The sequence below is a fragment of the Zootoca vivipara genome, chromosome Z, assembly GCF_963506605.1.
Source record: "Zootoca vivipara chromosome Z, rZooViv1.1, whole genome shotgun sequence".
Lineage (NCBI taxonomy): Eukaryota > Metazoa > Chordata > Lepidosauria > Squamata > Lacertidae > Zootoca > Zootoca vivipara.
In genome coordinates, this window is record NC_083294.1 from 40,681,454 (window position 1) to 40,696,752 (window position 15,299).

General features: G+C 41.6%; 1 protein-coding gene across 4 annotated transcripts in view; it reads right to left on the reverse strand.

The window, feature by feature from the left end:
* The window catches only part of AFF2 (ALF transcription elongation factor 2), a 393,643-nt gene that overhangs the window by 23,409 nt on the left and 354,935 nt on the right, over positions 1-15,299 (reverse strand). For 3 of the 4 annotated variants that reach the window (XR_009557023.1, XM_060270428.1, XM_035113215.2), the window contains 3 exons: positions 8,938-9,100; positions 7,030-8,046; positions 3,920-4,044 (listed from right to left, as the gene is read on the reverse strand). Coding sequence is in view for 3 of the 4 variants with exons in the window: in XM_060270428.1 (XP_060126411.1) it covers positions 3,920-4,044; positions 7,030-8,046; positions 8,938-9,100 (1,305 nt within the window). In the remaining variant the exon portion in view is untranslated. The remainder of the gene's footprint in view (positions 1-3,919; positions 4,045-7,029; positions 8,047-8,937; positions 9,101-15,299) is intronic. The other variant, XM_035113216.2, reaches the window with a different exon arrangement.

Consider the following 15,299-nt stretch of genomic DNA (forward strand, 5'->3'; position numbering starts at 1 on the left):
ATTGCATTCTACAGCCATTTGCTTTTCATGATTATTGACTCAAATTTTCAATAGCAAATTAAGTCAACAAGAATTTATGTCTCCCTCTTAGTCAATTTAAGTCAGTGTCAGGCAGTTATAGATTTACAATACCTCAAAGCAACAAATCAAAGAGGAACAAGGAAAGCAAAGCAGCTTGATTTCTCGATTGGGGGAAATTCAATGGCCTCAGCTGGCAGTATGCTTCCTGAGCTTTCACGATAGTAGCATCTATTCCAGTTATTCCCTAATTGTGGCCATTAGCAAATTAAAAACCAGTTTCATCAAAATGGGCATTTAATTGCCCTTCTTCCTCTTATGTTTTATCTATCTATATCCATCTATCCGATTCCTAGCTAAGAATACATATTCAAGAGAACTGAGTGGAAAATAGTTTGCTAGGGCATGGGCAACAGCTTGGTGGTAGAGTAGTATATTCCAGCGTATAAGACAACTGGGTGTATAAGATGACCCCTGACTTTTGAGAAGATTTCCCTTGGTTAAAAGGTAGTCTTATACGCAGAAATATACAGTACATCCTCTGCGTGCAGAAGATTGCAGTTTCAACCCCTGACATCTCTAGGGAAAGGTCATTGCATGAAAACGTGGAGAGCAGCAGCAACTGGTTGGTGTAAAAATGCTGACCTGGATGGATCAAGACTGGGTGAAATGTAACTTCCCATGTTCAACTTGCTTTAACCAGAAGGTGTTGAATGTGTGGTAAAGAATAGATTTCATTTAACCTTTCCAAGTATGTCTGTAGATGAGGGAAGGGTTTCTAATCTGTGGGAGAAACTCCTAAGCCCTATTTCTCACATTGTCCCACAGTCATTTGGGTAGATCCCAAGCCACTGCAGTAGTATCTGAATAATGGAATCACAAAGTGTAGGAAGCTCCTGTACCCTATTAGCATTTTATCTCTCTGGGGATGGTAAGTTTAGAATCAAAGAATCATGGAGTTGGAAGGGACTATCACTATCATCTAGTCCAACCCATCTGCACAGCTGGAATCTTTTGCTCAATGTGGGTCTCGAACCCATGACAATGATAATAAGACTCTCAAGCCTGTTGCACCTGCTGAGCTATCCAGCTTGGACATGAGCAGCCTTTAGATTTTTCCACTCCCTGTGATTCTACTCTTCAAATATCACTTGAGCAGCATGGGAGCAGAGGATGCATTTAGGGCAGTACGACTGGTTCTGCTGTACTGGGGACCAAGTCTAGGTGGTGCCACAGGGTGTCTCAACTATGATGAACTGAACTGAGCAGAATGGAAGGTGTGAGGCAGGGAGGACACCAAATCTGGGCCTGGCACAGGTTGCTGCTGAAATTTGAAAGACCAAAGTCTGCCCCGATGGGAGACTTCTATGAATAATTATTAATTCATATTGTATTGATGGAGTCTCTGCTGCATTTTTGGTTATAAAATGTGTGTGTGCGCACACAAACTTTATTTTATAATGATCTCGTTGTGTTTTATATAGAACACTTAGGGATTTCACATATTATTGGCATATAAGTATTATTAAAAAAACACCTGCAACAGTAATTAAAAAGAAGAGATAACGACTTTGGACTGGTTCCTTAGCATGGGAGTAAAAGATGAGTAAATAGTCTGATTTGGTTTGCCCAGAGATAACATTAATCCAGTTAGGAATTGAATCCTTGCAAAGTGTAGGGCTGTGCAGAGAGCTAGAAACTGTGGTTCTGAGACTGAAAAATAACAGTAAAAAGAAGAAGAACCTGAAGATGAATTTTGGTGAAGACTATGAGCATAGAGAGTAAGCACTTCATGTTGCTGACAACGTCCAGCAATTGCTTTAAAAGTGTCCACCTATTAATTTACTCTGCATTCCTACTCTCAATTTGAACTGATTTTATTTGCCCACAATGACACCATTATATAGCACTGTGATGGGAGCACATTCACTACATCCTCCAAATTGGCTGAGGACACCCATTTGACTTGTCCATGAAGGGAAAAGTAATTGTGAACCCTCCACCCCAACAATTGTATTGAAGCTGCAGCAACCAGTGAAAAGAGTGGTTATTTTCACAATTATATATATTGGAAAAATAGTTCAACCTACTCTGAAATGGCTATTATTAGTTCAAAAATAAAAGTGGGGGAATAGTCAGTGTAGCCCATTATAATACCCTCAGCAAAGTCACTTTGCTGCCAGATATTCCATATATTCTTTTTGGTAGATATCCTCGATTCCTTGCTTTAAACTTTTGTATTTGTATGCTCCTCTGGAACTAAGCTATCAAAGTGAATTGGGTTAAATATTAACTTGGATGAGATTAATAATAAACTGCAATGTGATCATGGTCTTAGTTAAATATATGAGTTAAGAAAGTTGAAAAATTTTAGCTTGGCAACTAGGAGCATCTGGGATCAGGGGAATGGAAAGCTAGCATAGGGGAAATAACTATTGATGAGCACAATTATATTTTAACAGAAGATACCAATGGTTTCAGAGCTCTAAGGAATCAAATTAATGACCTAGAAAACAAGCTCAAATTAAGAAACATCAGGTTGGGGGTAGATCCCCAAGGCTTGGAGGCAGGAAATAAAAGATTCATAAAAAATAATGCAAGTGTTAGAGAAAGATAAACTTATGTGTTTGAAGAAATGCCATGGAGAAAATTTGTATCATTTTAAAATGCATCTAACACCATGCAAACTATCAGTGTCTTTTTCCGATTTGAGAAATGGGGGATTTAAACATTGTAACTCTGCACTGTTGGCATTAAGTGTGATGGTAATTACATAGACATAAGTGAGTTTGGGAAGTGGTTGATTTGGTTCACAGTGGGTTTAAAGGAGATGATTTACCTGTTAATTGTGGGATTATTTAATAACGTAAATATCTTTGCTATAATCAGTCCAAAGTAAGGGCTTTAAAATTAATAAAGGATAAAGCTGGGCACGCAAGGTGGGGGAATATTGATCCCTCCCACATGATGTTTGTAGTAATAGCTATGTATAGTATTAAGAATTGCCTCAATGAAGAGAGATTTGGGAAATAAGGGTCAACATGAGTGGTAATGAGCTAGTATATTGGTTTTGAGCCACTTTTAACTGGGACATCAATTGAAGGTTCAAAAAGGTATTCATTCTCTTAAGTATTTTGATACTTAACACATTATAAGGGTGTTCTTCCTTGTGCATGCTACAAACAGGGAACATGAACGACGCGACTGAAATGTTGCACCCATATTGTATATACACTATTCAGAATATTTGCAAAACTGTTGCTGACTCAGGGATTGGGAACCTCTGGACGTCTGGATGTTTTGGACAATAACTCCCAGCGTCCCTGACCATTAGCCATGCTAGCTGGGGCTGATGGGACCAAGTCCAAAAAGATTAACCCAATTAACATGAACAGTTTCAAATAGTTTATAAGGAATTCCCACAATCCTCTCCTTAGCATACTGGTTAGAAATACAGGCAGATGCTCGCTCAAGAAATTCTTGTCACCGATAAAAGTATGCAAATTGCATTCCACTAGTGTAAGACAGGAAAGTCCACTGTGGCCATAAAGAGATGATGTTATAAGATTCTTTTGCATAACAGGAATATTTAGGGCTGGCCCAATACTTCCTGCAGCTGAGGATGAACAGCAATCCATACCCACCCACCCACCCACCTACCCAAAGTCATCGGATTCGGGCAAAGGTACCCAAAGCTGGCCATGAGACAGACAATCACTCAAGCACCTCTCCCCCCTCCCCCCATTTCATGACACACAAAACCAGCTGACTGACAGGCACTTAATTCAGCCTAACGGTAAAGCTGCCCCTATTGGCAAATGGTAAGTAGAGGCTTCCCTATGACAACTGGATCTGAACAACCATGCTGTAAAGGACCATCTTAATATCAGGAATAACTTACTCTTTAGTACTTGGTACTCTGTGGTTGGGTATTGGGGAGATGCAGGGTGGAAGCAAACACATTGCAGCAGCTTCCTCCAAACGCTGTTTCTTGTTTTCGCCAAGCGTGTCTTGGTTTTCAGACTGCTTCAACCACAAAAACAGAAATCAGTCAATTATGGCTTTTAAAACACAATCTCTTAACACCAACATTACCAACCATTGCAGAATGCAAGAAATCACAACGAATCTCTCAACTAACTGTAAACAAGGTTGCATCCAGACAGGCAGTTTTGGATTGGTCAAAAAATACTTTTAAAAATGCAATTTCCTCCTTCTTCTCTGGTGAGAAATCACCAATTCACACTTCTCAAACCAATATACAAGCCAAAGCTCAATGAAGTTTTGAATTCCTGCATGTCTGAAATTTGTGATGCAGTTCCCTAAAGAGTCTGCATAAAAATTGCGTATATTAGTGTAAATATACAAAAATGCACCATATTTGGGTAAACTGCCTGTATATTATTCTAGCACCACCACTTTTTCTGTTTTTATTTATTAAACTTGTTGTATCAATAAAAATGTGTATATTAGTTTCTTAGGAGAAATTTGTACTGATGCTGATGAATTTTCATGATATAAAAATTACAGATGAGACAATGTGTACTGTATCTGAAACTGACTGGTTTGTTCCTGCCTACATCTCTTTCTTGACAAAGAGCCAGCATTTTGTGACTCAAATGCATCCTTTTCAGTATTGCATATATTGAAGAGGAGGGCACACAGGCAAGTGGCACCTTTATTAAAGAGGAAGAGGCTCAAAAGAGCAAGCTCTGCAGCCAAAATTCTGCTGGGAACACTTGAACTGAAAATGCCAAGTGCCTGAGAGTTGAAGTCAAGCACTTCCTTGTCTGTCAAGCCAGGAAGACCAATCTGCAACACAGGCTTCAGAGATGGATGCAACCAATACTATCAGCACCACATCTCTCATATTATTCTGTGAAACAGACCAGGTAGATAGTGGTTTGCAAACTCATTTCGCTGCTAGCACAGGGTTGAAGGCATGCCTTTTGCTCGGATTTCCTCTCCTTTACGCAGTTCTGAAGCTGGCATTCTCAGAAGACAAATGGTAGTGATGGATGACATCACATTTGTGAGGATTTACAACATCCCCCCCCCCTTTAAACACCATGAAGCTGTTTGGACTCTGATACCAGAAATAGAGCTGTTTCAGCCAAAGGGGGTGGGAGGGGAGTGAGATCCTTCAGACTTTGCAAATACTCATTTTTTGATATAAAACCCCTGCTTCCTTTCTAACAAACACATTTCAGTTTGAAGCATGCTGTCATATCCCACACAACGGGATGCCCCTGGGCAAAAATAACATAGAACACATGATAAAGCATTGTCTCTTGAATCACAATAGATTCCACTTTACAGGTAGTTGTTGCAGAAAGGGAGGACTGCAAGTTAAGTGAATGGCATTTTGATAAATCACAGCTGTTTATGTAGGAAAACCCACATACTTTTAATGGAGACATTGCCCATTTAATTTGGAGCCAAATCTGGCCTCGATTCTTTGGGCACTTAAAATATACCACCCAACAGCATTGGGCAAATCCTAGAATAGACATTTTACAGTATTTTCTACGGTTCACCTCTCACCTAGAAAGCTAATAAGAGCCCTGTTGTATTGGACCAAAGACCTATAAAGTCCACCATAGACACAAGGTCCATGACTAGTAGCCACTGATAGACACTCTCCATGAATTTGTCAATTTCCACTTTAAAGTTGGTCACCGTCACCACCAGTCATTTCCCCTTCTTGATGGACCATAATTCCTAAATTCCCATTATTATTATTTAAAGTAAGTTTCTAGCAGTTGTAGAACCTGATATTTGAAGTCTTTCCTTCTGACTGCTCTGAAGCTCCGAGCATTCAGCTTCACTGGATGACTATGGAATCTAGTAACATATGAAAGGGAGAAAGACCTCTTTCTATTCACTTCCTCCACAATGTGAATAAATTTATCATGTCCCCTGCCCCCCCAAACATGCATTTACTCTAAACCAGTGGTTCTCAAAGGGTGTGGTGTGGAACGGGATGGAAAGTGTGATGGGAAGATTCAAGAACAATCAAACTGTGTCTCAACATGTTAGTGTGTCAGTGCAGTGTGTAGATGTGTTGCTCATATGTTCTTATAAGGGGTTAGTTTAACGTCTGGTTTGCTGGTAAAACTGAATTACTGTGTTGCAAAATGATGCATGTCTAAAAAGTGTGTCATCAACATGAAAAGTTTGGAAACTTCTGCTTTAAACTTTTCAGGGTAGTATAGTATAGCATAGTATCAAAACAATTTTCTTTTTATTTGCAGAATATGGTTGGATACCTTTCAAAATGAGAGGAAGTGTCAAGCTCTCATCTCTCACTTAAGCTACGTATATAAGAGGCTCGTTTATAACTATATTTCAGGAATGATCCATAATTCATTGAGCCGCATTGTTTCCTACTTTCAGGATGTCCCCATGAACATACTGTATTACGTAGTACTTGTGTTATATGCTTTAAATCAAGCACAGCTAGGAGTTGTTTCTTTTTGTTTTCCTATGCATTTTTATCAGTAAAAAATAATAATTCATGGGGAATGAGCAAATTTTTATTCTGAAAGTGTGGCCCAGAGAAAAAAATGTTTGAGAACCACGGCTCTAAACCAAAAAAATTAAAAATAAATAAAGGGGGGGGACACTCAAACATTGCAACCTTTCATTTTGCTGCCATCCTTCCTGCATGACAGCAGATACATTGGGGTGGTGGTGGTGGTGGTGGTGGTGAGGCACTTACCTGCAGAACACTATGTCATATATGGATTGTGCTCCCTCCTCTCCCTTTTTTTACTGTACTGATTACTTTGAGCCTACTTTGACTGATGTTTTAATGTATTTTTAAATATTTGGTTCGAAGCCGCCCAGAGTGGCTGGGAAAACCCAGCCAGATGGGCAGGGTATAAATAATAAATTATTATTATTACAGTCACCTCACTATTTATCCGTAAACTAAAGTGGCAAATAACTGCAAGCCTGTAGTGTGTGTGTGTGTGTGTGTGTGTGTGTGTGTGTGTGTGTGTGATTTACCTTGTGCTTCCTCTTCAACTTTGGGTTGGGTTTTTCGGTCACTGGTGTTGGGGACTCTCGGGACTGTCGCCTGTGCTTTGTGTTGGCCTCCCAGGGCTCCATTTTCCTGGGTATGGCCTCAAAGACACTTTGATTGGAGGCCTGAGAGATTAGATCCAGGTCTATCTTCACCCAGAGGTGCCTGCGCCCTTCAAACTCTCTTAGGGGAGAAATGGGTTCACTCTGCAGAAGTTGTATTGGGGATAGAAACGGCTCCTCCAAGTCATTGCTTTGGTCGACGGACACATTGCTGCTGTTGCTCGTTAGGCTGCTGACACTGAGAATGTTGCTGCTGGAGTTCTTGGCTTTGGTGCCACTGCTGGGGCCACTGCAAGATGGCAGGTTCTTGCCTTGTAAGCTTTCTTCCTGGTCGGTGTTTGAGTCGGATGTGGAAGAATCTGTTTCCACAAATTCCCGAGACTTGGGAACTGTTTTGCCAGCGCCTCTATACTTTTTCTTCTCAGGTGCTGGCCCTGTGGTCATTCTTGGCTCTTTACGTGGAGCAGTCTTTCCGGCAGTTATTTTTGGGCGGACTTTTGACTGCTCTTGGGCTTCTTGTGTTTCCTTCTCTTTGGGTGTGCTGGTAATATTTGGTTTGGTCCAATTGTAGTCTTCTACACTGGAAGTCCTTTCTATCTTTTTGGGTTGCTTTTTCCCGGTGGTCCTTTGGGTGGTTGGTTCATTGTGAGCTGGTGATTTCTGCTTGGAACTCTTTGCCTCTAGTGGAGCTTTCTGGGCAACACGGGGTTTGGCTTTCTCTGAAACGGGGTTACGGAGCGCCCTGTCTTTGGAATCAGTCAGAGGCAGGGTGCTAGCCGCTTTCCCTTTGTTTTGTCCTTCAGCCTGTGAGTTGCTCTGAGACTGAGAGCTGCTCTCACCATGACTCTCATGCTGCTTGCTGATGATCATTTTGTTGTGGGGATTGACTTTATTTAACCATTTCACCAACTGCCATTTGTTTGCTGAGGGAGGTTCAGGCTGCAGAAGGAAGAAAGAGGGAGAAGTCTTGTTCCTGAAAAGTTACCAGCTTTTCTGGTTTCTAGTCTGAACCTGAACAACATCCTTCACCCTGCCCCATCAACTGGCAACCCTAAGCATAATTGCTCTAAAAGCATAAGGGGCTTAAACATTTGCAAAGAGATGTGAATATTTATTTGCAAATACCATGTCTGATCATCACAGTCACCATATATACTAGGAGTCAACTCATTTCCCTGGCCTGGTTCACATGTAACACTAAGCCATGGTTGATAAACGAAGGTTTACTGAACCATAGTTTAAACTGATCAGCTGAAGCCACCCAAACAATTTACACTGACCATAGCTTAACATTACATGTGGGCCCAGACTCTTAGTGCTGGCCCAGAAGTAGCCAAAGTGGGGAGAGGAGAGAAGGGGTGGGGGTTGAGGTTGAAATTATCAGCAGGTTTGGGGAAAATTTCTGAATTTGCAGAAATACAAAAAAGCTTTGAGAAAAAAAATAATCCTAAGAGGGAGGACCTCAAAACAGCCTCAAAACATGGTTGAACATGTTCAGTGGCCATGGAATGCTTACAGGAGAAAAGGAAAATCAGAAGGCAGCTGCAATGTTTTGCTGCAATGTTTCATTTCAGGTCCCAGATGTATAAACGAATAAAATGAAATATAAGTCAATTTTGGAGGGGAAGGATGTCCGACCTTTGGTTTTTACCTCTGGGATTCCTCTGTGGGCATGGAACGCTTTCTCACTGTTCAGGGGAGAAAGGACAGCCAAAAGGCAGAGGGAATGCTGTGGAGCATTACTTTGCTGCAATTTTTGTTGCAGGTCCCATATATATATATATTGAAGGGTCACACTTTTAGACCTTGGGTTTTTCATTTTTGTTTTACCTTTGGTGTTTCATTGCACGGTTCTTTGTTGCATTCGCTGTCGCTGGAGCTGGTTTCACTGTCTGAATCAGACTCCGAGCTGCTTTCAGATTCACTAGAGCTCCCAGAACCTCCACTGGAATGTATTAAGACTGGGTTGTGTGCTGCTGGCGACACTAGGCCACTGCAAAGAGAAAAAGACACAATACTGGCTGTTAACATTGCTGAGGAGACACCAGGTTGTCGATACTTCTGCTTTGGTTGATTTTAAAGGTATGTGAATTTCTCATTCAGCTCTGACTCCCAGTTGACTTGGAAAAGAGTTTCAGCAGAAATGATTCTGGGATGTCAACTTTGCCTTTATCCAACTAGCTCACCACCCCATATTTATTTACTTTGTTTTTGAATTGCATCCCATGAAACAATAAGCAATTAAAAAGAAACCCCCCCAATAAAAATATAAACAATAAGAACTAAACATGTATGCAAGCTGATTACATCCAACAATGAAAATGAGTTGGATGACTTCACTTCCAATGCAGATAGAATCTGGGATAAGAAGGTGCACAAGGTTCTCCCCCCTCCTCAATCCCAACAGCAACCTAGTAGTAGTATTAGGCTGAGAGGCACTGACTGGCCCCACAAGGTGACCCAGTAAGCTTCATAGCTGAGTGGAGATTTGAACCTAGGTCTCCCAGGTCCAAGTTTGACACTCTAACCCAGGCTTCCTCAAACTCGGCCCTCCAGATGTTTTTGGCCTACAACTCCCATGATCCCTAGCTAGCAGGACCAGTAGTCAGGGATGATGGGAATTGTAGTCTCAAAACATCTGGAGGGCCGAGTTTGAGGAAGCCTCCTCTAACCATTAAACCACACTGGATCATTCCATGTGATTTCATGTTACTAAAAAATATAGGAAAGAGCCATGGAGAAACCATAACTCTGTCATTCTGTTCAAGCAATGATGGACCTAAACCCATTCTTGGCCTATAAACCTAGAAGATTAGACTTTCAATCATCAATCTCCATCTCCTGCGTACTCCCATTCAAATAAAATGAGGCTACTACAGAATCAATGGGGATGAGTATTTGCATGCTGTAATTTTTCAATTGGTCTCTGAGGTTTTTAAACTAAGTAGGATGCAGGGATTATGAGCAAGTAGCCCAATAAAATGTAATTTATTGTCACATGTCCAAACCTGTTAGAATGTGGCTTCCAGAAACAAACAGAAATTGTTTAAATAATTTATCAACAGAAATGTGCAATCCTCGATTATTATTTTTTGAGCCACACATTCATAATTTATGCTCAGATGGAGGACATTAGGCACCTCTAATACTTGCATGTAAACATTGTAAAAAATTTTTTTAACTAATGTTATGGTTTATTCCACCCCACATCTCCCACACACTGCAGCCAGGGTTGTACACAAAGAGCAAAAGGTGCATTACAATTCTGTAGAGATGCCCTGGGGAGTCTTCATCTGAAGCTAGTTATTCATTTTTGCCTTTGTAAAACACAGTACTAAAATAAAACAAACATTTCTACAGCCTCTGTTTCAAATTGCAACACTTATCCCATGTTTCTTTCCCCACCCTGTGTTACAAATGATAGATTAAGGGTAAAGATCTGGATTGCCAGTGCAACAGATTTTGCTTTCTGCAGTGGTTGAGAAAGCAGTGCCTGTCTGCCATCACACTATGCAAGAATTCTGAATGCGTGACATACCTTAGTGACCATTGTTTTCCTCCAAAATCTTACTTTACTTTCTTGGTGCCCTAAATAATCATTCTTCCTGGACTTTGCTTTACACAAATGCTATCATTATTTTCTTGCAATGTATGCTACACACTATTATTGCCCTTATTTGCACTGCCTATATTTTTGGGTGGGCTATTGGTCCCTCCCACCTGTAATAGGCTGGGATCACTGTATTCCAATTTGATATGTGTTAGATTTTTTGAGAACAATGAAATTTGTTTACAACAGATAGAGAGAAGATGTAGTACCACTGGGGATTGAACCTGGGACCATCTGTCTACAAAGAAGATGTCCTTCCTCAGATAGAAAAACTGCACTTGTTGCTTGGTTGTGGGTGTGGTGCCTATAGAAGTTTCCCCAGTTGTCACAAATGTTCTGACAGGCCCCCAAAGTTTGGAAACCCCTGTGATTTCCAAGGACCAAAACAAATAAATGGCTTGGTCCCATTGAATCTAAGAAGCTACCTCCATTTTTATGATCCAACCTGATTATTTATTTATTTTTTATTTTTACGACTGAAGGTGCAGCATTCTCTTAAGGGAGATATCCATGCACAAAGCCAGGAGAAGCTACTGGTATTTTCACTTGGGATACAGATGCATGAGCCAGAACTCATGCATCTTCTGGAAGTAGAACAAAACATTTTTATCCACACAGGCTTTTGTTGGCTACTAGCTATTAGGTAGAATATTATTATGTGACCCATCCTCCTAAGATGAGAACAGCTATGAGTCCAAGTACATAACTGCTTGATAAATAAATAAGGAACCTCTTTCATTAAGCACAAGCAAAATACTCATTAAAATGCAAGGGATACCTCTAGAGGGACATACCACTTTCCATTGTAATGATGAACACGACCCACATGTGGAGCATGTAAAAGTTTGTGTGCTGGGCACTCCAGTAAAACTGACTTTAGCCTTATAAAAGCACACAAACAGAATTTCTGACTTTCACAAGAGGTAATAATTCACACTTCTGTATCCATTTGCCTGAATGAGAGGGAAGAAAGGGAGAACACCTGATGGTTGATTTTAAGTTTGTAAAGCTGACCCAGGGAAGCGTCAGGGAAGTGAGGTCATTTGCTATTATTCCTTTACGTCTATTCAGCATATCTCATGGGAAATGCATGTCCCCAATATCAAATTATCACCAAAAATAATTTGGCAGTCTTTATTTATTTATTTTTAAAGAGTTCAACTCCATTGCTCCCTTCCCCACCACTAATCCTTTTAGTATGCCTCCCATCTCTGCATTCTCATCATTAAGTCCAATTTAGAAACCATTATCTGTATGTTCTACCCACCTATGATCCCAGCATCTGCTTGGTGATATTCCCTGCAGTGGGCTGAAATCTGAGTAATGCTGTCGTGGTTTTAACTTGACTGCCTGGTTGTGAAAGAAGCTTTATCATGGTCTGCTCATCTCTAAACTTGAAGTGGAAGAGGATCTACATAGTAACACAACAAGAGCCTACTGGATCAGGCCAGTGGCCCACCCTGTGCCCAATGGCTGACTATGCCTATGGTATACCTATAAGCAGGACAAGTGCATTGGCACTCTCCAGCAACTGAAGCATAATGTCACCAGCTGTGGAGTAAGAACATAGTCACCAGGATTAGTAGTGACTTATAGCCATATATTCAAGAATCACAGCAATGCGTGGCTGGGCCAGCTAGTATTCTATAAATTCGTCATCTACGAAGAGTCGGACACGACTAAACAACAACAAAAAAGCCATCCAAGATGTTGACCATCATTCCCTCTTGTGGGAGTGAACTGTGTAGTTTAACTATGTGCTTTGTGAAGTACAGTGGTACCTCGGGTTAAGAACTTAATTTGTTCTGGAGGTCCGTTCTTAATCTGAAACTGTTCTTAACCTGAGGTACCACTTTAGCTAATGGGGCCTCCCACTGCCGCCACCCAAGGTACTATTTTCTGGGTTAGCAGAGTCTGTAACCTGAAGCGTCTGTAACCTGAGGTACCACTGTAGTGCTTTTTGTTCATTTGTCCTGAGTCTTCCTAAGCTTAACTGGGTTTTCCAACACTGAAGCAAACACCACACTGTTCACCATATACACCTTGAATCTGCTGTGAGTGCAGCAGCCTTGTAGTCCACCTTAAAATACTTTTGATAGAATATATAGACATTTTCTTTTTCTAAGATATATTGCTAGTGGGATGGCTGCCACAGGGGCTCCCATTAAGAACATAGGAAGCTGTCATACAACAAGCCACACGGTCTTTGCTCCTAGATACAAGGCGTTGAACACCTGAGGGCTGGGGGCCAAATGCAACCCTCCAAGCCCCCACTCTAAATGGCCCTTGGGACTTTCCCCTTGCCACATCCTCCTTTGGTGTTTTCCCCCTGGCTGGAATGTGTCATTGGACCTCTGATAAGGACTTGCTTGCAAAAGTGGAGGATAGAGATCGAGTGTGTGAAGAAAGTAGATTACTGTGCAAAGATAAAATCAACATGATTTGCTCCACCCTATTGGCTTTTGGGCTTGCCCTACATTAACATGTGAGCCCCCCCAGAAGGGAATGCAGCCTGAATCCAGGGCTGAAAAAGGTTATCCACACCTGCATTAAAGGATGCTCTTGGCTTACTCTGCATTCAAAATAGGGTTCTTACTGAACAGGGTTGGAGGAGACGTTTTCTTGTTTTTAAGAAAACCAATCTACCTGCACATATCTGACTATTGCAAGGTTCTCCACAGGCTTGTGTCATCTTTACAGACTGACAACAGCTCTACAGGACAGCTCGGAGATTCAGGTGGGCTTTTTGGCAGAGGGCTTCCCCAACCTACACAGAGGTGAAACCAGTCCAGAATTCTGCTTATGTATTTTGGTCTTGCCATGTTTACAGCCGCACCTGGATCTTTGGAAGATCTGTTTTTTGTGCAGGTTGTTAAAAACGACAATGAAAAGCTAAACCGTGTGTCAGTAGCCACAGCACATTCTTGGACTAGGGCAGCACCAATTGCCAAGGCAGAAGCAAGCATGCTAGGAAATGTATGTATAGAGCGGCCTAAGCCTTTAATCGCCTGACAAAGAAAAGACCAAAATAATAGAAACAGACCCAGCGTGGCCTTAATTCATTTCCAATCCAAAAATAATTCCAAGAAAACTACATAAATGCCAAATAGCATTGAAAAAGCAACTTCTGAAAGATTACTGGTTTGCTCAAAATGCCCCCCTTCTTTTGCCCATACAAAATACAATGGGGTCCTGTTTGCTTTTTCATCTTGGGTAACAAAACTATGACTTGAAAAATCTTGCAATTCACTGAAGAACTCTTAGCCCTTAAATGGTCCACTTTAAGGCTGAAGCACTCCCCTTTCGTCACTTAGGTTCAACGTAAGAGTAGCTCCTGTTTTATCACCAGCCAAGATGAGAAAACCCTTTTATCTGCAATGTCTGTGCAAAATGAAAGATAAAGGGCATTTTGCATACAGACAGATGCATGACTGATTCTGAGAAAAGCAGAAATAAACAGAATGAGGTACTGGTGCAGGGGAAGGGGGCCCTTATTTTGAAAGATGAACTGAAATGGAGAGATTACAGGTTAAAAAGAAAGAAAGAAAAAGAACAGGTTGGGTTGAACCTTCACCTGGACACTAGGGTTTGGCCATGTGCTTGAAATGGTTTCCTACAAAGATCAAGGGACAGAAGATTGACTGATGGAAGTGCTGTTCTCTCTTTAACAGAGTCATGTGCACCCCAATCTCCAAGCAGTGAGATGCCTGAGCCTAACTAGAGTTTGGTTTCCTTGTAATGAAGGTAAATGGAGACTTTAGGATATATGGTTTCATTTACATATACAGTGGTACATCTACTTACGAATGTTTCTACTTACGAACGGAGCTCCGCCCGCCATCTTGGATGCGGTTTAGATAGGATTTTTTCTACTTACGAATTTTTAGATAGGGTTGCTTCGACTTACGAATATTTTCTCCCAATGCATTCCTATGGGATTCGACTTACAATTTTTTTCGACTTATGAATGTGCGTTCGGAACTCATTAAATTCGTAAGTAGAGGTACCACTGTATGTACAATTTGAGCATGGGAAGCAAGGGCTCACAACACTCCACAGATCTTGCTGTTAGACTGCGACTCCCCTTATCCCTGACCATTGATTGCACTGCCTGGGGCTGCTGGGAGTTAAGAGTCCAACATCTGAAGGACACCGCAGTGTCAATCCCTGACCTCTCATATCACCTTTCTGTCAATGCACCTTGTCAGGGGGACTCTCTACAGGGAGCCTCCCCCCATCATCCTGACCAGCACTTCACCCATTGACAGCGCTAGCAGCGGGTCAGGGGGAATGGAGGAGGGAAGGCTCAGCGAGGTATCAGAGCCCCTGCACCACTCTGACCAACAAGTGGAGGAGGGACGGCTCAGGGAGCCAGCAAGGGGAAGAAGGGGCACCGCTGCTTCCGGCACCCGAATTGAGGCGCGCCCCCAAATGTAGGTCTAGGGTCCCCAGGCTATTATGCTGGCCCAGAAGCAGACGGGCGCCATTGCTGGATTCTGAGAGTGACTAGGAGGTCATGTTTTCTGCTATCTCTGCACTGTAAATAGTATGCACAATAAAACCCTTAAAGACAGAACGGACT